Source organism: Rhinolophus ferrumequinum, chromosome 28 (genome assembly GCF_004115265.2).
Source record: "Rhinolophus ferrumequinum isolate MPI-CBG mRhiFer1 chromosome 28, mRhiFer1_v1.p, whole genome shotgun sequence".
In the NCBI taxonomy this organism is placed as follows: domain Eukaryota; kingdom Metazoa; phylum Chordata; class Mammalia; order Chiroptera; family Rhinolophidae; genus Rhinolophus; species Rhinolophus ferrumequinum.
This window is the reverse complement of record NC_046311.1, coordinates 6,786,411-6,809,720: the sequence shown is the minus strand read 5'-3', so window position 1 is coordinate 6,809,720 and position 23,310 is coordinate 6,786,411. Positions and strand designations below refer to the sequence as shown.

At 41.4% G+C, this 23,310-nt stretch overlaps 1 protein-coding gene across 17 annotated transcripts in view; it reads left to right on the top strand.

Moving 5' to 3' along the window:
* The window catches only part of AKAP13 (A-kinase anchoring protein 13), a 309,763-nt gene that overhangs the window by 225,632 nt on the left and 60,821 nt on the right, over nucleotides 1-23,310 (top strand). For 13 of the 17 annotated variants that reach the window (XM_033100202.1, XM_033100201.1, XM_033100193.1 and 10 more), the window contains 7 exons: nucleotides 795-870; nucleotides 5,923-6,059; nucleotides 12,109-12,479; nucleotides 14,730-14,783; nucleotides 18,508-18,573; nucleotides 20,384-20,576; nucleotides 22,774-22,882. In XM_033100202.1, the coding sequence (XP_032956093.1) occupies nucleotides 795-870; nucleotides 5,923-6,059; nucleotides 12,109-12,479; nucleotides 14,730-14,783; nucleotides 18,508-18,573; nucleotides 20,384-20,576; nucleotides 22,774-22,882 (1,006 nt within the window). The remainder of the gene's footprint in view (nucleotides 1-794; nucleotides 871-5,922; nucleotides 6,060-12,108; nucleotides 12,480-14,729; nucleotides 14,784-18,507; nucleotides 18,574-20,383; nucleotides 20,577-22,773; nucleotides 22,883-23,310) is intronic. The other 4 variants (XM_033100203.1, XM_033100206.1, XM_033100196.1 and 1 more) reach the window with 3 other exon arrangements.

Below are 23,310 nucleotides of genomic sequence, written 5' to 3'. Positions count from 1 at the left end.
ACAAATATTTATATGTGGTATTTTTATTTTTAAAAAGTTTTAAAAATATTTCCTAATATTTAATACCTTAAGATTTCCTTAATATTAACTTAATATTAACTTAATATTAACTTAATATTAACTTAATTAAGATTAACTTAATTAATCTTAAGTTTCCTTAAGATTTCATCTTTGATTCATGGATTCTTTTTAGAAGGTTTTTTCTTTTTTAAATATTTGGGGTTTTGTTATTTTCCCCCCAATATCTTGTTGGTTTTGGTTTCTAAACTTACTACTGTTTTAATCAAAGAGTATACTGTGTATGATTTTAATCCTCAAGTTTGAGACTTGTTTTATGCCAGAGAAAATGGTCTGTCTTTCATGTGCATTCAAAACGAATGTGTATTCTGCTATTATTGGGTGAAGTGTATGTCCGTTAGATCCCATTGGTTGATAATGTTCTTCCAGTTTTCTACATCTCTACTGACTTTGTGTCTACTTGTTTTATGGTTATTATTTTTTAAAATTACATCATTTTAAATTTAATGAAAACATAATGTATTATTAAATAAAAATTGCTTTTGTATGCCTAACTTTTATTGACAGTCTCTGTAGAGCGTTAATTGAGTATCCATTGCCTTGATTGTATTGTGAAAAGGTTTCCTTTCCTTAAAATAATTTTACTCACTTTACATTAAACTTTCAAAGAAACAGCTAGGACTGCTGGTACAATACAGCAGGTACACTTGCAGCAGCTGTAAAATCATGCCACGTTACTTCATTGTCTGAAACTCAGTCTGTTTCTTTTCCTTCAGATAAACCGAGAAAGCTGGTGTGCAATAGAGCCGTGCCCTGACGCCACTTCTCTCTTGGCTCCCACCCAGAGCCCAGGTGAGCAGGACTTTCCAACTTCCAGGTTCCTTGCAGCCTGCATCCAGAATGTCCATTTTCTAGAGCTGCAATCTCACTTTAATAACAGATCGTTATTCCTTAGCACATTACGCAGTCTGTCCTTCCTTAGCACATTACGCAGTCAGTCAGAGGAAGGGGTGTATGTGGTTCGAGTTTGTAAGCCTTTGGCAATGAGTACGTGTCATCACCTAAATTTTACTTTATTAGGTTGGTGCAAAAGTAATTGCGGTTTAAAAGGTTTAAAAAAAAAATTGCAAAAACTGCAATTACTTTTGCACCAGCTTAATAGTAGGCAGTCTTTGCATAGGGCTTTATGATTTATTAATTCATCTGGGACGGCATCTGTGCATATATGTACATATGATAAAGGTTTCTTAACCTGATAAATCTATAAATATATATTATTAAGGACCAAACCTGTGGCTCTCAGTTGTGGCTGTACATTGAAAGTACTTCTGCAGCATTAAGAGAAACTGATGCCTGGGTCTTACCCCAGAGATTCTGATTTACTTGGGCTGGGGTGTGGCCCTGGCATCAGACTCTTTCCTTTGCGGGGTGGCCGCTTGGTTCAGTTGGTTAGAGCGTGGTACTGATAACACCATGGTTTCCAGTTCGCTCCTCGCATGGGCCAAGAAAAGTCCTTTGGTCTCTCTCCTGTACACAAGATTGGGAACCATAAAGTTTTCAAGGATTGTCAGGGTCGGAGTCTTTCCTTAAGCACCCATGAGGTCTTACTAACAGCAGATGAGAGCAAAATGCTCTGAAGACCTTGCTTGGTAGTAACGCAGCACGTGGCTTGTGGTTCGTTTGGAGACCCAGCTGCTCACCCAGGTTTAGCCCCTAATTCAGTGGGACGAAGGTATGTTCCCTAATGTCTGCATGCTCTGTTGTCTCCCATTTCTAAAGCATTACTAGGTTTCCTCACTGGGGGGTGTTGTCCGAATGACAGGGTAAGTGGAATCCTTGTGCTTGTTCCTCAAGCTTCCACGGGAACCCTGGCGATTTACATTCTGGGCTCTTGAGTACACTTTACCCGACAAAACCATCTACCTTCCCAAATTTTATTGATCTGCTTTAAAAATTACTGAGTCCTCATTTACTGGCCTTTCTGGAAACACACTGTAGGTGTGGATGCCCTGCACTTTTTAAATTTAAAGGCGAACTTCCTCTGTCTCCAATCCTCTGACTTCACTCCAAAGGAAGTGTTGGAAACAAATGTGGGAATTGTTTTCCTCTAGTTTTGTCTCCCATGGAGGAAGTGGTTATAGGATATTAATTAATTAATACACTATAGTTCTGTTGAAGGTCTCCGTGTTTTATAAGACTGACCCTGTTCACAGGCTTAGCTGACACTTCCCCCGTCCGGCCCCCTAGAATCTTCTACTTAAAAGTATGTACTTACTATGTTTTGTTTGGTTCCTGAAGCTGTTTGGGGCTTTTTCTGAAAGTGTAATTACTCCCAACCACCCAAACAGCGAAACTGTCTGCCATGTAAAGGTTGAATGAGGCTGCCCTACAGTTCGAATATTCGCAGGAAGTTTCTCCACATGTGGTGGTTTAATTTACTCATTTAAAGAAATGAATTTTGAATCCCTGAGCATTTCCTCCAGGTCATTCTTGTCCCCTTCCACGCACCAACCCCAGCCACAACTCTCTTGGTGTTTTTATAGTGATTCTTTTCAAACCTCGATTTAACAAAATCCAAGATCTGGATTATGCTTCTGAACTTCAGACCTGAGATTTTTAATTTCAGGCATCTTTTTTTTTTTTTCTTGTACTTCATAATAAACACAGCTCAAGGGAGCAATACCGTTAGACCAAATGGGAGAATATCTTTTAAGATGACTTTGCATAGTTTTCAGTTCTAGATAAATACAAAACAGCATAAAGATTAGCACGGTTCAGCCAAGCCCCGTGAGTGCTGCTGGTATGTTCTTACCCTTCCCCAACTATAATTTGTTTGTGTATATATAATTTTAAACCCAAATGACTAGATAGCATCTTTAAAAGTACAAGTTTTGCTAGCTTTTAAAAAGCGAATGGCTCAGGACACAAAAGTCACCGACAGGTTTATACATGGGTCATAAAATGGGGCGCTCTGCCTCAGGGTGATGTTTTACGGGGTGCTTGTTGAATCACATTATAGGTTAATGAAGCCTTAACTTCATTAGGCATGTTTATCACACGCCTACTGTGTGCTGAGGGACAGAGTTCCGTAGGTATAAATTGTTTCTAACTGTCACTGCAACGATTTGAGGGAGGTTCTAACCATCCCATTTCACTGGGATGGAAATGGAGACAGAGAGGAGTTAAGTTACTTCTGCCTGAGCTCTTTCTGCTAATAAGTAGACCTGGATCCAAGCCCCACAGTCTAACTGTCAAACCAGTGCCCATTCTTCCTTATATCTGCTGTGCTGCTCAGCTCTATTAGGAAAGGGGAATGCAGGAAGAAAGGAGAGATTTCATTCCTTTTGAAAACTTACAACACATGTGACCTCGGGTGTGGATTAGCTTTGCGTTCAGGGTTCCCCCTGTTTGTGGGGTCTCCTAATGGCTTAAAGTTCTTTTCCTTTTCCCTGTTTCCATGCCCTTCCCTTCTCCCCAACTCAACCATCAACGTCATATATTCACACAGCAGACTCATCCCAAATTGGTTCATGGTGCGTGGAGTGCTTGGATTTCTTTCCTGGGTGAGGTGTTCTTACCAGTGCTGAATCTGGATCTTCCCGGTGAATTTTCCATTAGAATGTCTTGAGCTGGTTTGTTTTCCAGTCTGGAATTTGGACGTGGTCTGTTAGACTGCCAGCTGGACTGCTAGCAGCTCGGCATGGTTGCTGTGACAGCCCTTTTCTTGGCCAGCCCCCCTATTTTCCCCTCAACCACGGAATGGAGTTTTTGATTTTTCCAAGTGTGGAAAGGGGAAGAAGTAGAAAGATCACACCCACCAGTTCCACCTAAGGTAGCACATACTCTCCGAAATGCTAGGGGAGAAAATCTTTTAGAATACCCATGATTTCCAGTCTTAAAGGCAGGGCTATTCCCATTGAAAATTACCCACGCAGAAACGGTTTGGAACAAGATGAAACAAACCAAGGTCATTTTTTTCTTTAACTGAAACATGTTCAGATTAATCTGTGGGCCCAGCCTCACTTTCGGTGGCATCTTCTGTGTACTTCTGTGTTGAAGTTGTTTCTTAATATGTCCATGTCTATTACAAGATTGCAACCCCCCCGCCCCTCCCACACACAAACACTAAACCTCTGTTTTTATTTGGACATTCCCTAGTACGTAGTCAAATGTCCAATAGAAAAGGTAATTTTAGGGATAAGCGATTCATGAGCTATCCCAATGCAGTGCCTCTTTGACCCTTCTTCTAAGATTCCCAGCTAATAACTAGCTAATGATGAATTATTAGTTAATTTATTGATGATGCATTATTAGTTTAGATAAGAACAACTTCCTCTTCTCATTATCTCTCAGGATAATGTTATCATTAACACACACACACACACACACACACACACACACACCACCCCCCCCCCCCCCCCAAGCATAGACTGCAGGAATTAAGACAGACACTGGGGGTAATCCCGTCCAATCCTCACTTCCCCTTCTGTGTCGACATCGTTTCCGAAACCTCCTGACACAGTCATTCAGCCTTGGCTCCCACCCTTCTGGCGAAGCGCACTCGTTACTTTATGAGGTGGCGGCCCATTGCCCGCAAGCTCTGCGCCTTCCGCTCGGTGGGCTTTGTTCTGTGTCAGGAACAGCGCACAGCAGGTCTGCACCGGGCCTCAGACGGTCTTCTTCACGCTCCTCTAGCAGGCTGCATGCATGTCGTGTGTCCACTGCTGTGACCTCACTACCGTGCATGCATTTTTGTGTATGTGTTTTAATTTAAATGTTCTGTAGGCACAGACGTAGTCCTGCGTGTGTGGTTTAGTTGTCACCTAGTGGCAGGAGTGTCTCCATGTTGGATTTGAGTACTGTTAACAGAACCTAAAACTGTTAGTGTTTGTTTGGCCATCACCTTGGATAGTCAGCTACTCTTGAATTTGCTTTCAGCCAAAACCTCCAGGTGGAGTTCTCATGAGCTCTTGGGTCGTGAGTTCCTATGTCCCTCATCTGTCACCTACAGATTTGATACACATGCAAAAATGTCCAAATCACACGTAAAAATGCTAACTAGAGTGGAGATGCTTCACTCCTAACTTCAAAACTTCCTAAAGGAGGCTGGTAGCTACCTACTGTTGACTTTCTTTGGGTTCTTGGTTTCACCAGATACAAATATTTCTAACTCTACTGCTACCAGATCACGTGTCCCTTCTGTTTATAAAGTTAATAGAATAGAATGGGTTAGTACCTTGCTGTTGTTACTATTCTGAGTCTTTAGAATTCCTAGCAATGCAATGTTTCTGTCAAGGCCTCTCCATCTGGTTCACCACGGTCCCTGTGCTCATTATTGAACTGCAAACCAGAATCTCCATGATACATTTTTCTTCTTCGGCACGTTGTTCTCCCAGTGTCAGCTCTATTTAGGTACTAGAAGTTCACTAATTATATTTCTGTTATTATTCAATAGAATCTGTAGTTTAATACACTGGTGTGTTTGTTAAATGTTTCCCCTTTGTCTTTTATCTCAATATTTTGATAAAATAACAAGCTTCCAGAAAGCATACAGAACAGAAATTAGCCACAAACCCTATCGCATAGTTTCATAATGAAGGACTTCTGATTTTGACAGCAAAAGAAAAAATATTTTCTAACTACCAGGAGGAAAAGATTTTATCTTTTTGTACCTATGGTTTATGTAGCAAACTCATGATAGTTGTGTAATAACTATCAGCCTAGAATCGGAGTACCAGAGCCGAAAGCTACTAATATGTGTTCTTTACAGCTTAATATTAGACGGACGGGAAGGGGAAGGAGGGACGCTGGTTGATTTGAAAGGCTGATTGCTGGAATGAAAAGAAACTGATTGAATTATTTTTTGTTTTTTTAATGTATTGTTGAATGAATTTTGTTTTCCAGAATGTGAAAACTTCCTGGATGTTGGACTGGGCGGAGAGTGTGCCTCCAAACAGGGTGTGCTTAAGAGAGAGTCTGGGAGTGATTCTGACCTCTTTCACTCACCCAGTGAAGACGTGGACAGCGTTATCTTCTCCAAGGTACGGTTTGCCTCAGTGCGTGCTTCCTGCTAGTGGGCTGTGATCCTGCTGGCCTTCCAGGGCTTCTCTCCAATGCGTACGTGATCTTACAGACAGGTAAAGGTGCCCTCTCTGAGAAGGACGCTCCAGATTTCTGGGGGCTTAGGAAAAGGCATTGGCCACTTGATTTTCTGCAGAGTCCTGGCTGGTGACATGCAGCTTTTAATGCTCATATTGAAGCCTGAAGGAATGGAAGTTCCTCTGGTGTGAATTAAATCAGAGGACAATGAGTCCTTTTCAGTGGGCAGGAAGGACCGCAGCCCAGACGACATGATGTCATGTGTGTAAGCCAAGCAGAGAGTCATTTCTGATTAATGCGTTTAGGCCTAACGCTCACTGCTGAGCTCGGTGATGTTACGCTGCTTCCTCGGAGCTTTTCTAGTGCACTACTAGGGAACCCAAGCTTTCTCTCCAGGGAAAAGCCAAGCCTCTACACGTGTATCACCTCTTGTTTTCATATAATTTGAGGTCCTCTGAGTGGGACCTCAGGGGGCGGGACCACTCAGGGTGGGAGTGGGGGCGGCTTGCTTTCTTTTGCTTATGTTTGTACCTAGTTGCAGCGAGTTCTGTTTTGTTTTCTCAGAGGAATAGAGGGCTTTCCCACAGCAGGATCAGCAAAGAGTTGTCAGTTTTGTGCCACAAGTGACTGTCTTAATAGCCAGCGGGTGAAGGGGCAGACCCATTATGGCAGCTGTGACGACTTTGGAGAGGTGATGGGAGCAGTTGTGTAAGTAGGTGACTGCATTCTCCAAGACAGTGAGACGATGCTAAAAAGTTATAAGTTACGATGGAAGAACGGAGTCTTGACGTTCTGGGGTTCCGGTCCAGAATGTGTTTCAGCCTCTGTGAAGGTACCTTCAGACACTTCCATTTTTGTCCACGTACCTCTTGTGTGTCCATCTGGCCTTCCCGAGCCCTTCTCCACGTGTGCCTTTTCTTCCTCGTGCTCATTATCTTCTAGAGGTCTTGGAAAGATTGATGGGCCTCACGAGTCCTGTCATCATTACTCACGGGGGACTCACTGTCTCAGGGGCTTCTGTAAAGGGAAAAATCCACACCCTGGGAAGACCTGTCCTTCTCTGAAGTTGTTGAGGAAAAAGGGAAGCTAATTGGGTTTTTAGATAAATAACAATTTGGGTAATTTCCAAGGTGATGTTGAGGCTTTCACTGTCAGGACTGCTAAAGGACCCCCGCATCCCACCCTGACCCCCCTCCAAAGAGGCATCTCTCTGAAAATACCGGGGCTGTCAAAAAAATGTATACACATGACTTGTATTCATCTTTTGTTATCGGTATATATTGAGTATTACAATTTTAATACACTTTTTTTTCCTTTCTTAATGTGCATGCATTTTTTGGGCACCCTCTGCATATTGCTTTTGTCTGAGATAAATTAGATCATATCTCTAAGTTCCAGCTTTAAATTTGAATCATTGATAATCACTGAATACATACGTCATGCTCAATTAAACATTTCTGTATGTTTGAAAATTTTCGTAGTAAAAAGCTTCTTAAAAATTGAAAGGTCTTCATTAAGAAACGCTTACTACCTCCTAGGGGCATGACTGCTTGTCTCTGAATGTTACCACCTCTGCAGAATGGTAGTTACTTCTGCTTACTGAGTTGAATGATTTTCCTTCTTAAGCAGAATTAGAATTTCTTATATGTTAGAATACCTTCTTGTCCCAACTGCCAAAAGCGTTTTGGAGGTTGTTCGTAGCAGTGACTGGTGCTAGATTTACCAGTTTCTTCAGGATAACTAGATAGGTACAATTTTTTAAAGTTGAAGCATACTACCCAGATTAGGCTTTACCTGCATTTCATACTGCAGTGCCTCAGGAAAACCTGAAATGGTGGTGTTCTTTCACCTCTTCACACACACCCGAGAATGTCGAGTGGCCTCTTGGAGACCCAGATGGTTCTTCCTCTTAGTATTTCCACTTCACCCAAATTTGTGAGCAAGAGAGGTTTTGCAATAAATGTTTTCCCTAGCATTATTAAAAGCAAAGGTTTATGTATGAAAGGAAAAGGATACAGACAGGATAATATTTACAGAGAGCAAACTATACACTAGGCATTGAACTGAATTTTTTACATCGGTGATCTCATTCCATGTTCCCAGCAACCCTGCAAGGTGGGTGGTTTTATCCTGCTTATACTCCTGAGGAAACAGAGGCTCTGATTGGTCAAGAAGTTTACTCAGAATTACTCAGCTGGTAACAGAATTGAGACTTGTACCTAAGCCTGACTCTAAAATCCTTTCATTTTTTGTTATTTTGCTTTCAATCTCCCAACACCGTCTTTAATAGCCAGTGATTTATATAGAAGCATAGCAGTGGCAGACCGGCCATGAGCTGCTCCCTTCAGAATCTTCCTCAGTGGTCATCCCCACAACGTGTGCTGTGAATTGTCAGACTGTCCCAGAGTTTCTTCCCAGGCTCCAGCCCTTCTCTGAAAAATAATCTGTGGGCAATTGCGACATCCTTCTCTGTGAACTATGAGTGCTGCGTTAGGTCACTTCCTGTGACTCTGGCCTCACAGAGGTCCCTTTAACAGCCTGCAATGTTTGTCATGACTTTCTGCCTTAACCTTGTATTTCCATTCAGTATGACTCCTGGTAAATATGACTCTTTGGTGAGTGTTATGAGGCTCCTGTTTAGTCTTACGGATATTTGCTGGTTCCGAAGGTCTTTCTTTTCCATAGATCAGCAGCATAAATTTTGGATTTTGTTTTTAGAGTGAGAAGAGATCCTGAGATTCTTTAGGCACTACCTAAGAAAGAAAGTATGATAATAAAATACACGATCTAGATCTAAAAGGATAATTAAAGTCCACAGAAAATATTAATAGTGGCTGCCCCTTTTCTTAAAGAGAGATAAAATATAGCCCTTCCAGCGTGTTTTTTCTCCAGTTGTAAGATGTATGCACAGTTGATGAAGAGAATAGAAGCAATTCCTCTAAGATGCTAAACCTTAAAGGAGTTTATCTTCTATTTCGTATGCTGCAGTTTGCTCTCAAGTACTGGATCACCACACCAAAAATCTACCTTTCATTATTTAACCTTTTAGGGATAAAAATACATTTTTAGAATCCAAATTAGAAAAACAATCATGCACAGCTATTAAAATTATTATAGTTTCAGAACTGTGCAACAGGTAATGCTTGCTATAATCTAACTAACATCTCCAGCCACTATTCTGCTGTTAGTATGAGTTCAACATTTCTAGAATCCACATGTAAGTGAGATCATGCAGTATTTGTCTTTCTGTGTCTGGCTTATTTCACTTAGCATGATGCCCTCAAGGTCCATCCATGTTGTTGCAAATGACAGAATTTCCTTATTTTTTAAGCTTGACTAATATTTTCTACATCCAATCATTTCTCAATGGACACTTAGGATGTTTTAATATCTTGGCTACTGTAAATAATGCTGGGAACATGGAAGTGCAGTTGTCACTTCAAGATAATTGTCACTGTATTTCCTTTGGATGTATACCCAGGAGTGAGTGGGTGTGTGAGTGTGTGTGTCTCTGTGTTTCTAGTCTTAAAGCAGACAGCTAAAACATAATTCTCTGCTAAGTAAAAGCTGGGTTTTTTACCCTTAAGCTGCAGTATCAAGTCATTTCCCAATTGGGAAGAGCTAATATGTAAGAAGAATGTGATAAATGGATAGTGGAAACTTGAACTCAGAGCTTTCATTTCTTTTGAATCCTTGCTTGTGTGTTTTAGAACAGGCTCGTCACACATTATGCTTTATTGACGCCCATTCTGTTTGTCCCTTGGCATTGTTCTGAGAATTAGGAATTTAGGCAGCTTAAGGATGATGAGTGTTTTGGTTTCCTAGGGCCGCTGTAACAAATGACCATAGATCTGGTGGCTTGAAACAACATTAAGTTATTCTCTCTCAGGTCTAAAGGCCAGAGGTCCTGGAAAGCAATGTGTCACAGGCACTCCTTTCCTTCAGGAGTTGCTGCAGGAGCTTCTCCTCCTTGCCTCTCTCCAGCTTCTGGTGCTTGCTGGCCGGCGGCCCTTGGCGTCCTAGGGTTGTACACACATCACTCCACTCTCTGCTTCCATCTTCACACGGCCTTCTCCCATTCTTCTTAGAAGGACAGTGCTCCTATTGGGTTTGAGACCACCTTCTCTAAGACCCCGTTTTAGCTAATTACATCTACAAAGACCCAATTTCCAAGTAAAGTCACAGTCTGAGAAGGACGTGGATTTGAAAAAGACACTGTTCAATACAGTACAGTAAGAAAGCTGAGGCATCCAAAAAGTGTCTTCCGACGTTGGCTTTCAAGACCATCTGCCTTTTCCCTCTCTATGCAGAGTGGCCCCATGAAAAGAAACTCATTAGGATGCTCAGGTCAATCCCCATTTAACTTAAAAAGGATAGTGGATAATTTGATCCTAAAACAGTACCTGCCCTATTTGCGAATCGACTTGGTAAAACACACAGTCACTTTATTTTGTACTGAGCTCCGAAGTCAGGAACAAGGCCTTTTCTGATGCTGACTTTAAGATCTCTTCCTTACAGGGTTTTGTAAAGATGCTGGAGGTAAAGCAGGGCAGTTGTAGTTGAAATCAATCTGGGTGCAAATCTTACTTCTGCTGCTCACTGCCTGTGTCTGCACTCGGGAGAGTCCCTTAGACGATGGGGGCCTCAGTTTCCTCACTGGCTCGTGGTGTCCTCGCATTTTCCTTCTCAGTCTCTTTCCTCATGCAAGATGTAAGAAGCAAATAACCTAAGAAACTAACTGGATTCTAGAGGGGAGGGGGAGCTTCCATGAGCTGGCGAGATCCAGCCCAAAGTGTACAAAGAATGCTTTGAGAAGGTAGCGTGCTTTCAAAGTATTATGTTAAACCTTTGAAGAGATTCTCCTACTAGTACAGGACTTGTTTTCTATTCCAAAGGTAAAAGGGCTCAGTAGTTCTCATTTTTTAAATCTTTCTGGAGGAACTCTAAGTTTCTCAACTCTTACTGAAAACTTTGAGTAAACTGCCTAAATAGAAAAACACCGTGAAGAAGGAAAAACATCACAGAATGCCTTTCCCTGTTTCCTGCTCCCTATTCTATAAAAATGCAAAATAAAGATATTGAGACAGTACAGAGCCCACATCTGTAACTGAGAGTGTGATCATGTGTCTGTCAGACACTTATCTTGGGATAAATTTATGTTTTGGATGTTTGAAGCTCATTTTTCTTTCATCCATCAAATTATGGGTTCCTGGTATCTTTCAGCAAAATGGAGAATGTCAGGCAGGTGACTGGGGTCGAAATCGCACAGTTCCTGGTAGGCCAGGGAAGAGCTCCGTCTCTGTATCAAAGACCCTGTCACCAGGGCCGAATCATTTTATGTACAATTTGGCTTGACAACACTCAGTCAGTTCTCAGTGAAACGAGAAAAAACAAAAAAAGAATAGATTGCTTCCATTTAAGTATTTGTGGCCAGAATTTGGGCATTTGTGGCAGACGTTAGGTAGGTTCACAAACGTTTCGATGTTTTTGAAAAGGCCACTAAAAACCCTCACAGACTTGCTTTTGGAATTTAACCTCAGCACATTGTTCTTGTAGCCAAGCAGACAACCTTGTTTTAGTGAAAACTTGTGAAGGAAAAAAATAAATAAATAAACCTAATATGATATGAATTTAGTGTTTTGACTCCAGAAACCCCAGGAGAAATATGGAGGGGCTCCCTTTATTTCACTTGATGATATTGACTGACAGAACTGACCTGATTTAGATTTTTTTCCCTCTGTACAAAAGAAAAAATTACGTACTTCTAGTACCTCTAGTAAGAGGGTAGGAAGAGTGTAGACCTAGGACGTACCTTTACTGGAGGCTGTTTGCATCCAACTGGCGTCATGCTTTAAGAAATCTGTGTCTGAAGTCGACTTGGTCCTGCCCAGCCTCCCCCATGAGGCCGTTGGCTGGATCAGGGACAGCGGAAGCTGTCTGCTGGGTCCTGCTTCTCCACTGGATGTAATATGTACTTTCTCCCCGTTACAGCCTGAGGAAGAGCAGTCAGTCTGCGATGTCACTGGATCCAGTTCTTCCACCGATGACACAGCGTCCCTGGATCGACATTCTTCTCATGGCAGCGATGTGTCCCTCCCCCAGATTTCAAATCTGAACAGGTCCAGAGACCAGCAATGTCTCAATGGTTTCTACAGCCATGGGGTGGGAGCTGAGGGTAGGGAGAGTGAGAGTGACCCCGCCGGCTCAGGGGACATGGAAGAGGAGGAGATGGACAGCATCACCGAAGTACCTGCCAACTGCTCTGTCCTGAGGAGCTCCATGCGCTCTCTGTCCCCTTTCCGGAGGCACAGCTGGGGGCCCGGGAAGAATGCAGCCAGCGATGGGGAAATGAACCACCGGAGGTGAGATGGCTGGCGGGCTGCTGTTTAAGCAATCTCTGTCTGCTTGTTTTTGAGAAGTTTCGGATTTGGGGTTCTCGGGGTAAGAGGTTTGAAGAGACACCATGGCACAAGAGAACAGAATAGGCTTTGGAATCAGGAAGACCTGTGTTCAGACTCCAGCTCTAGAACTTGTTAGGGAGAGAACCTGGGGCAAGTTACTTGGCCGCTTCTGAGCTTTAATTTCCTCATCTGTAAAATACCTGCCTTTCAGAATATTTGTCATAAGAAGTATTACAGGAGAAATATGTCACATAGAAGGTGTTTAATAAATGGTAACATTTGCTCAGGCCAGATTTGTTAATGGAATTCACAGATTAGAAAATATTGCAGGGAATAGTTGGTCAGTTTCGAATTAAGACATATACATGAAATGTTAGTCTCAACACGTATAAGTTTTTCAAAATGCTTCACAGGCATCGCCATCTGTTTCTAATGCAGAAAGTTTTGACAAAGTCTGAATTACCAGTATTTAATCCTCAAGAGAGCATAAGAATCATTGACTATCATTAAATTGTTGGGATTTTTCCACGTATCATCCAGTCTCTGCGGACTCATAACTGTGACCAGTTGCAGACCTTGAGACCTGCGGGTTGGAAGCAGTCTGTAAAAAGATAAGTTGGATGTGGCTTCTGACCTTTGGCTTCTTGGAGTAATTCAGGTGGATGATTTCCGCTCTGAGGATCCGGTACCATGACGCCTCCTGCATGCACAGACACGTGCTTACTCCAAAGCTCCTTTCTGAGGGAGGACAGCAGCTAAGGGAGGGAGCCGACAGTGGCTTTAAAACAATTGATGTAGATAGGCAACCTCACTGGAGCACTTACTGCTTTAAAGAAAAAAAAATCCCTTATAATATTGTGGCTCTGATTTCATAGCTGTAAGGACGTGTACTCTGATCACATTACTCATTTATTCTTTTATTCAGCCAGCATTTATTGAGCACCCACTGCATGCCAGGCATTTCTGGGTTCTGGAGACACAGGTGAACGAGGCAGAGTCCCTGCCTTCCTGGAGTTCACCTTGCACGTTCCTAATTTGCTGCGCTTTCAGACTCCTGGAATAACACATTTCTCACGTAATTTTCCAGCCCTCTCCAGGAGTCAGCTGGTGTTACCCCCATTTGTGCAGATGAGACTGGCACACACAGTTCATTCATATCGCCTACCCCAGATCAGTAGAATCCTGGTTTCCTATCTCCTAGTCAAGTGCTGGTGCTACGATTCATATTACTCCACGGTGGCATTCAGGATGCTAACCTTAAAAATAAGGACCTGCTTTACCTGCTGGGTCGTTTTTGTATACGTTGGAGTACCTCGATTATATAAAAAGTAATTTCCAAAAGCTTTCCTTCCCAGCTTTATATTAACACGTGCTGTACTTTTTTTTGGTCTTAGCATTCACACCAATAGAAAAAACAAGGATGTAGGAAATGATCCTTGGAGCCAGAATTCAGTTCCTGAAGCAAGAATAGATTCTTGACACACTTGTCTTCCATGAGAACAGCGCCAAGAAACGAGCGTTGATTTTATATGGAATCCGTTTTTCTTTGTAACCCACTTGAATGTGGATCCGTTTGCCGTGACTTTGATTTCAAAGCTAAATGTGACTTTTATGGCTCATGTAGCTCAGGTGAGGAAATTGAAGCTCAGATGAAAGGATTTGCCCAAGATTACGTGGTGACCTTACAACTGAACTAAGACTAGGACCCTTATCAGCTAAGTTGTTTATATTTTCAACCTGTTAATATGATGGAATCTCCTATGTGAGGTTCGCGTTAAGGGTTACCTAACCCCACTGTTCCAATACCTCTGGAGATAATGGAATGAGAGTCAGGTTTCATGTTCATTAGTTTGGCTAATTCTTACAGTATTGCCTGCATATAGTATAACCTGAAATGTAAAGTCTTCAGAGAAGCCTTGTAACGTTTTGAATAGCCTTTGTGTTTTTTTTTTTTCTGATCCTTTTACGTTTATGATTTAATAAACCTCATTCCTTGTTGTCTGATGAAATCCTTGGAGCAAGGAGGGAGCAGAGCAGCCCTGCACAGGAATTGTCAGGCCTTTTCGGTTGACATTTTTCTTATTCCACATTCTTTCATTCCCTGACGTCCTGTGCTGTTTCTCTTCCCAGTGTGATGTCTGTATGTTTCATGCGTTCGTGTCCATTTTGTTTCACCTCGGCACTGACTTCTTTATCACCATTCATTTTCAGTTCAATGCGAGTTCTTGGGGATGTTGTCAGGAGACCTCCCATTCATAGGAGAAGGTACAGAGTTCACTGCTTTGATGGACTAACCATGTTGCCTCTGAGCATATACTAACACGCCTCTCCTTTTCCTGCTCACTCCATGATTGAACAGTCTGTCTTTAAGTTTTAAAATGTCACGTCTGCTTCAGGCAAGTAAAACATAGGTGCTTATTCATTGATGATGTCCATTCCATATGAAATGGTTGCTTGAATTTGAAGTTTTTTCCTATTCTACTTTAAATATTAAAATATATATATATATATTTTTTCCATCTGGCATCTGTTGATGTTCAGGTCACTTTGATAACAGGGCCTCCCCAACTTTCTCTAGGAGATTTCGAAGAAATGTTTACGTTGTGCCTGTCTAAATGGACCCGAAAGAGTACTTTTTCTTTCTTTCCAAAACAAGGGGGAAAGAACCAGAAGTAGGTGTGTGATAACGCACACGGCCCCACAATATTTTTAACACATTCCTTAATAATTTTCTGAAAGTCTTTATTCCTAGGCCAGTTTCCATTGTTGAGGTAGCCCTTCCTTAGAGCAAGGGTGTCAGCTGACCTCAGTGACATTCTCAGTCTTTTAATTTTGTTAATTATTTTTTTACAGGTAAGGTTTTTGAAGCTAAAACTGATTATTTAGAAGTCACTTCTTATATGAGAAGTCATTTCTAGTTAAAAAGTACTCACTTTAAATTTTTCAAACGCTGAGTTGTTTTTGGTTTTTTTTTTGCTTTTATTGTTCAGAAGTCATTCGTGACATTTTTTCCCATTGCATGGAAAAAACATTTAGAAAATCCAAAACGATGGTTAGATTACTATTAGCGTCTCATATTAGGAGACATTTGTAGAGAGGCATTTTTAACTATTCACTGAAGGTGTTTGTTGGGAAGCAAACAAATAGTGATTTGTCTTTTCCAAGTGGCTGCTTCCTTTAATTCCAGATTTCAGTACAAAATTGATGAGCTCAGATAGTCTCATGAGTCTTAGACAATCATGACCTGGTAAAGATTTTCTTCAGGAGAACAAGTTAAACGCCTTTTTTCAGTGAAAGTATCTAAAACCTTTCGAGATACATGTGTGTAGCTCTCTATTAAAGCTCTTTCATATGAACGTCTTAACCCCAGGCCCTTAATGACCCTGGAAGATGACAAGTTTCTGATGTGGCCCGAGTTAGCCTGTAGCTATAGTCGCCACAGCACCCATCGCAGTGTGACGCTTAGTCACATTCTGTGGGAAGGGCATGAGGTAGACTTTTAAATGCTGTGGTCAGCTTTAGCTAGTAAAATGGAAACATCCCAACCAACAAGTATTAAAAGGCAGGGTTTTGTTTTTTTGTTTTTTAAATCTAGAACTTCCTAAATCTGAAAACAAAGCCAAAGAACCATTAAATGTTACTCCCACTAACTGAGGAATTGAGGAAATTAGGAACACTCTCAAAAATACTTAGTTGTGAAAGGAGTTTTCTGCTCCAAGGAAGGGCATTTTTCGTGCCCTCTTCAATGTCCTTGAAAAGCAGTGTGCCCGTCTTTTTTCTGCCTGTTGCTGTTCATTCTCTTCATCTTAAAATTCCTTCCCAGTCTCATACATTATCATTTCTGAGAGTAAAGAGATGTTGCTAAGTCTGTAGCAGGAGATCATTTTTATGAATGATACTGTGGCAACATATATTCAGTTCCTGCTTAACCACATTCTGTTTTTTGATAAGAATTTGGCTATTTAGGTTACAGTATGCCTTTTAATTTACAGTTTGGGTATTTACAAGTAAGTTAATAATTTCAAAGAATGGACTTTGAGTCTCGTGGGTGCTTGTAAACTATATCAAGGCTTGCTTCTGCTCACACAAATGAATTATAAGTCGTCTGATTGTGCTTACTAGACTGGAGACGTGCCTCGGCTGTATATTCCTACTTTCTGCTTTTGCACTTGTGAGCTTTATACTATTAATTTAATCTGATTTAAAATGTTTTACTATTTAAATTGTTTTAAAATGATACTAGAGATTTACTTTTAGAAGAGCCATGGGAGTAACTCTTATTTTTATTCTCCCACCATTTTCCTTGTCTCCTTTCCTCTGTCCAAAACCCCCACTTGTCAACAAAACAAAATTAGGTGTACAAAACAAAATCCCCCCCTTTATCCATGGGGGATACGTTCCAAAACCCTCAGATAGTATCAAGCCCTATATACACTATGATTCTTCCTGTATTTGCATACCTATGACAAAGTTTATAAATTAGGCACAGTAAGAGATTAATAAGAACAACTAATAATAGAACAGTTATAACAATGTGCTGTTATAGAAATTACGGGAATGGCTTTGGGGCCAAGTAAAATAAGGATAGTTTGATCAGAAGCCCTGCATTATCGCGGCAATGGATCCGATCGCCGAGATGGCTACTAAGTGACTAGCGCGTGGGGAACATACACAGATGGAGACGCTGGACAAAGAGATGAGTCATGTCCCCAGCGGCCTACGGAGGGGCGTACGTGATTTCATCATGCTGCTCAGAATGGCACATACTTTAAAACTTATGACATGTTTATTTCTGGAATTTTCCGTTTAATATATTTAGACCGTGGGTAACTGAAACAACGGGAAGCCAAACCATGGACAAGAAAGGACTACTGTATTCAAGATAGGGGTGTCTACAGGTCTTCCCATTTGCGAGATTCAGGAGGGAGCTGAGTGGTTTTACTGTGCTCCCCCTTCTGAAAACAAAGGATGTCACTTAGAACACTAGGCCCAAAGAGGAGCAGTGTATTTTTTTAAAGGATAGCTTTTGTTAATCAAAAATCCTGAACTGTTAATGCAGTTTTCTTTACAGAGTAGCTTAATTGGTCGTTTTTCAGTTGATTATATTTACTTAGCATTTCCAACTCCAGATTTTCTGCCCCTGATGCTTGAGAATGAATACGAGTATGTGTACTGAGAAAACCAAGAAGTAGGTGAACAAATGGATTTTTTAAAATCTTGTGGGAAAATTGATACAAACCTAAAATTAAAAAGACGCATTTCTACGTATCACAGAATTTTTCTCTCTTTCTCTCTCTCTTTCTTTCTTTCTTTCTTCCTCTTCCTTCCTTCCTTTTTGTATTTTGGGTTTTTTTGTTGTTGTTGAAAATCCCTTCATTATTAAAATATAGGAAAATGTAACCATTGTTACATGCTTTATATTTAGCGTAAGAGCCTGGTTAGTTGGGTTTGAAGATGAGTGTGAGTGTTGGTGTCATGAGAGATTATGGATCCTTAATGGAAACCCGTGAAAAAACTGATGACACAGTGAGCCCACCCCAGTGTCGTCTGTCGTTGTTCCTTCTATGTACGGCTTAGAGATGCTGCGCTCAGGGAGATGTGGGAGTCGTGGGCTGTGCGGAGAGATTGGTGGGCTCCCAATGGCCGAGGTGCCTGAAGAGGAAGCGGGGGGAGTGCGCGGGGGGGCGCTCAGTTCCGCATTCACTAGAAGGAATGGGGTTTCAGATTGGTCTTGTTATCCTGTAAAGAGAGCACATAGTCGTTTCCAACATGTTATCAGGATGAGCATCGGCAGAACAATTTTAAGTTTCCGTGTTATTTTTTTCCCTAGGCTTTTTCTATATTCTAAATCAATGTGACATTTCTAATTTTTTGATGTTCTGATAAATCCATCAGTCTGACTATGCCCTTTCTTTTCAAACCTAATAACCCATCCCTGTTTCCTCTTTTCTCCCTCCGTTTCTGTCTCTGCCTTTGATGTCATCCTCAGTATGAGCTGGTGTCCCTCTGGCGTGCAATATTCTGCTGCCCTGAGCGCTGACTTTAATTACAGAAGGTACAGTATGTTACGTGTCCAGCCGCCAAACGGGGAATCAGAAAATAGGGCATCTGGGCTTTTGGCTTGGAGCTGGCTTCTCTGTGGCTGGAATGCATATGGCAGCCCGCTTTGTCTGTGAGCAGTGTTCAGTTGGCTCTGCTGTCAGCATCACTAATCCAGTGGAAGGGGTACAGCCCAGACGTCGGGTGATGTCCCCTGATGCATCCTGTGTGTCTCAAGTGGCTGTGGACTTGGTGTTTTCTGCAGACTTGGCTCCATGGTGTGGTAGAAGACTTCTCTCTCTCTTTTGGTCTGTCCTAAATCCCAGATCCTGGGAATTTCCACATCCTGAGCAAAGCAAAGACAGAATCAAGGCCGCTTATAGATGCACTAATTTCTGTAATGCTGCCAAATCTACCGATCGCTTTAGACTCCAGTCCACAGACTCCTCATTTCGTGTTCTTGTCTCAGCTCAGCAGCCAGATTTAATTGCTAAAACATTTTCGAGATTAAGTTGCGTGGTAAGCAGAGATGTAGTTTTCTCAGGGTTTACAAATAATTCACAATAGAGAACTAAATTTCTTCATTGTTAGCCTGTCATCTTGTTCCTGGTACTAAAAATGACTAAAAATTGCGGAGATATTTACTTGTGGTTAGTTGTGATTTCTATTGTCATATTGAAATAAAATAATGTCTATTGTTTAATTTACCCACTAAAAAAACCAAGAGGCATGGTTTCAATTCATGGTAAGTAATTTGTGAAACAGAAAAAAACAAATACAAGCCTTTCTGGACTGGCATTGGTGAATTATTTGTAGCAATTAACTGTACAGTTTGAGCAGAAATCACTAAATAGCTTCAGTATCTCTTCAGATACAATTCATCTGCTCATCATTGAGGACATGGTCAGCTACAGCTGTATTTTGTGATCTTGCTTATTTTTAAGAAGCTTCCACTGCTGTTGTAACCCTTGTGAATTATGCTGGCTAGTAACCCCGAGGGCGATGGAGTCTAACCTCTCTCTGGAGCCACCTGCTTACAGAAAATGCTTTTTACTATGCAAACCTCAAAATTCTTTATTCCAGGGATCCCATTTTGGATACCAAACCCTGAGTTTGCCTTTTTTCCCCCCCTTTGTCAATATCAAGACAAAAAATTAAAACTCTTAGATTTAGTAGCTTTTCAGCTTCTGTTCTTTAAGGTGTCCTGTGTGCCTGCCTGCGGCTAACAATTCTCAGGAAACCTGTCGAGCAGTTGTTGTCTGGCCACGTGTGCACAGATGCTAATACTCAGAAGGGACAGTTGGGTTTGCTGGGGTGGAGCATACCTGTGTGTTTATGAAGTTCAGCAGACTGTCGCTGAACGTCGAGTTATAATGGTCCACTTAATGGACACGGGGCAGGTCTCAGTCTCCCAGTTTGCCTCCTAAAAGTTAGTCATGCTCATTCTCGGTGCCATTTAATTCTTTGCCATTAGCAGAGTTAGATTCAGGCAAAGATCAAGGGAAAACACACAAAAGATCAGTAAGGAAATGTGGTCTGTCCAAATGGTATATTGAAAAATATCACGAAAATGACCTTAAATGCTTCAACATTTCCATAAGTCGAATGGAGTGAGAAAATCTAAGTGCAGTATTCTTTCTCACCCCACCAGGACCTGAGGGGAAAGGTAGGTGGTGCTCACCTGTGCCTTGTGCTTATAGACAGTTTTGCCAGGGGTCGTAGAAATAATACAGGAGCAAGGGAGATACCACGAAAGGGATTTTGTATCCTCCTTCCTTTCTGAGACTCGGAAATAGAATGAACTAACTCCCGTGCTCTGTGTTCAGTTTCAGTCTGGAAGGCTTGACAGGAGGAGCTGGTGTTGGAAACAAGCCATCCTCATCTCTAGAAGTAAACTCTGCAAACACCAAAGAGCTCAGGCACCCTTTCAGCGGTGAGGAACGGGGTGACTCTTTGGTGTCGCTTTCAGAAGAGGATCTGGAATCAGGCCAGAGAGAACATAGGATGTTTGGTCAACAGGTAAGGCTGAAATGCATATGTGTTGTTAATTTGGAAAAAAGGAATTTCATTTCCGTAAATATGTCTTCCTATTAGGAACAAAGGAGGAAAGACTTAAGTTGATAGTAAGCTAATAGCCATTATATAACATACTCAACCCAGCACAGAGCAAGTTCTTAGTACTTGATGCTAATGAAAGAATATCAGTAATCTGCATAGATTTAAATACTCCATCAAAGCAACCTTTTTTAAATTAGGAAAGTATCCAGGATATTAAGTAGAGTTTTTCCTTCAGACCTGAGGTCTTCTTTTACCACTTCAATAGTAAAAGGAGTCTTGAAGTCTGTTATACACCATTATTAAATTTCCTGGTTCTCAAAAACATACCCTAAGTTTCTCCTTCCTAGAAAATAATTCTTCTTCTTCTTTGTCTCATCGCGTTATCTAGGAAACAACTATTTATTGTCTCTGCTCCCTATCACTGCCACACTTATCATCTACACTCCCTCCCTTTCCTATTCTCACCCCTGCTGATTTCTCAGCGTCCTCCATGTCACTCGCTTGAAACTCCTCTTTTAAAGATCATAAATTTCCTTGTCTGCCAAAGAAGCGACTTTTTCTAAGTGCTGACCTTCTCAAGCCCTTCATAGCATCCGCCGCTTTCGACAATCCCTCGTGGAATGTTTGAGTTGAGAGTTAGAATTACGTGCTTTTGCAGCGTCCTGCGCTGCCCTCAGTCCTTTTTCCTCCTCGTGGGCAAAGCAGACTTTGGGTCGATTTCTGAGAGGATTCCAGGGGGCATACAGAAATGAAATATTTCTAAACAAAGTGACACACCTGTCTTTGAATAGGTGACTGGAGTTTTAGGTAGAAATATAATGACACATTTCTAGTTAAACAAGCATGTAAAAATGTTAAGCAGCCTGTACTTTGAATAAGTGACTGAGGTTTTGTGTAGAAATTTAATTTGTATTACATCCTACTACGTCGCAATGATGTGAATAAGTATAAATTTGGTCCCAGAGGATGCGCTCAGTAACCAGTGTATCGCTGATGGCCTAAAAGAATTTAGGCCTAATGAAAATCAGATCGAAAACCTAAAGGAATTTTGCTGTGTCTCACCTTCCTGGAACGCTGGTCACCCAGAGTCTTTTATCTCATGTGCAACCTCAGAGCTGGAATTTAAGCTGCTTGCATCTGTGATCCGGACAAGTTGCCTGCAGCCAACTTCCTGTTGAAAGCCTCTGCTTTTCCCTGAGGTCATTTTTCAGACCTCACAGTTGTATTTGAAACATAGCAACTGTGCCTCAGACTCCATGGTTACATGCGAAACAAGCTCTAAATAATCAGAAGTCTTTAGGGCAGTTGAATCGAGTTTATGCTAGTAACGGATTTTCATTGCTTCCCTTTCAACATGTGCAAATTGGGAGGGGTCAGATTTCAGCCCACTATGAGGTGAAGGGATTTATAATTAAAGTTAGCAATTTAGAATGGGCTCTCAAAACAGCAGACGTGTACTGGTAAACACTGGCCGTCTCTTTCAGGGGTACTGCTTGTACCCCCGAAACAGTAGGAACTTTCGGGGGTAGGAACTTGTGCACCTGGTTGGTTGAACCGGCCTCGAAGCTACTGTGAATTTACCGGGGAGTTAAATGATCAAATTTCAGTCCCCCATGTAGAAGCAATCTAATCTTAGAAGAGGAAATGAAAGAGATTTAGGCTTCTTTCCAGACGCATGGCTGCTTCGCTTGTGACTTGAAACACTTTTTACTTGCATCTCTGTTTCTAAGTCTTTACGCTCAAACTAATCTCCATAAGAGATACTTAGATTTTCAAAGAACAAGAATTGTATGTGGTTTCATATTGCTAGTGAAATTATTTTTATCTGATATGCATTCAGCAGATGTTTATGAAGCACGTACTTAAGTTTGAAGCGTGATTAGATATTGTGAGGAGTACGAAACCACTGTAAAGGATGGATGTCCCCATTTTACTGATAAGAAAACTAAGGCCCAGAAAAGCTAAGTGACTTCTCTGCAGCTGTTAAGTGGCCCGGCAGACGTCAGTCCAAGTCTGTCTGTCTGCAGAGCCCTTGTTGTTACCCCATGTACTGCCTCGTTTCCCTAGGTTACCTTGGAATGTCAAGTGTTGTGCTTATCTCGAAATATGAGAGTATGTACTTAGAACCGGTTCTTCCCTGTTTTTTTTTCCTTTCCAGACGTGTCACAGATCCAAACAACAGGGCTTTAATTACTGTACATCAGCCATTTCTTCTCCGTTGACAAAGTCCGTCTCATTAATGACCATCAGCCATCCTGGGTTGGACAGTGAGTATACTCCGTTTTTAAAATTAAATACGTTATGTTTTAAACACTTTTCCTGTCATGTTTCTCACCTTAAGGCCTTACGACATGACCTTCCAGAATTTGCTTGCCTCTTCCTCTGAATGAATGACTCATGATTTAAACAGAAAAGGTGACAGAGTTCAGTTCTGTGGCCTTCCTCTTCTTCCTAAAAATCTCCTTAATTCATTAAATTCATGATATTTTGGGGCCTAAACCTGACACATTTTTAAACAACTTTTCATTCTGATGTAATTTTAAACTTTAAAAACGGTTTCAAAAACAGGACAAAGAATTACCATATATTCTTCACCGCGAGTCCCTAGATATAATCATAACACCTGGTTTATCAGTCTCTCTCCCTCTCTTTGTCACTTCCTGTAAACTTTTTTCTGAAACACTTGAGAGTAAGT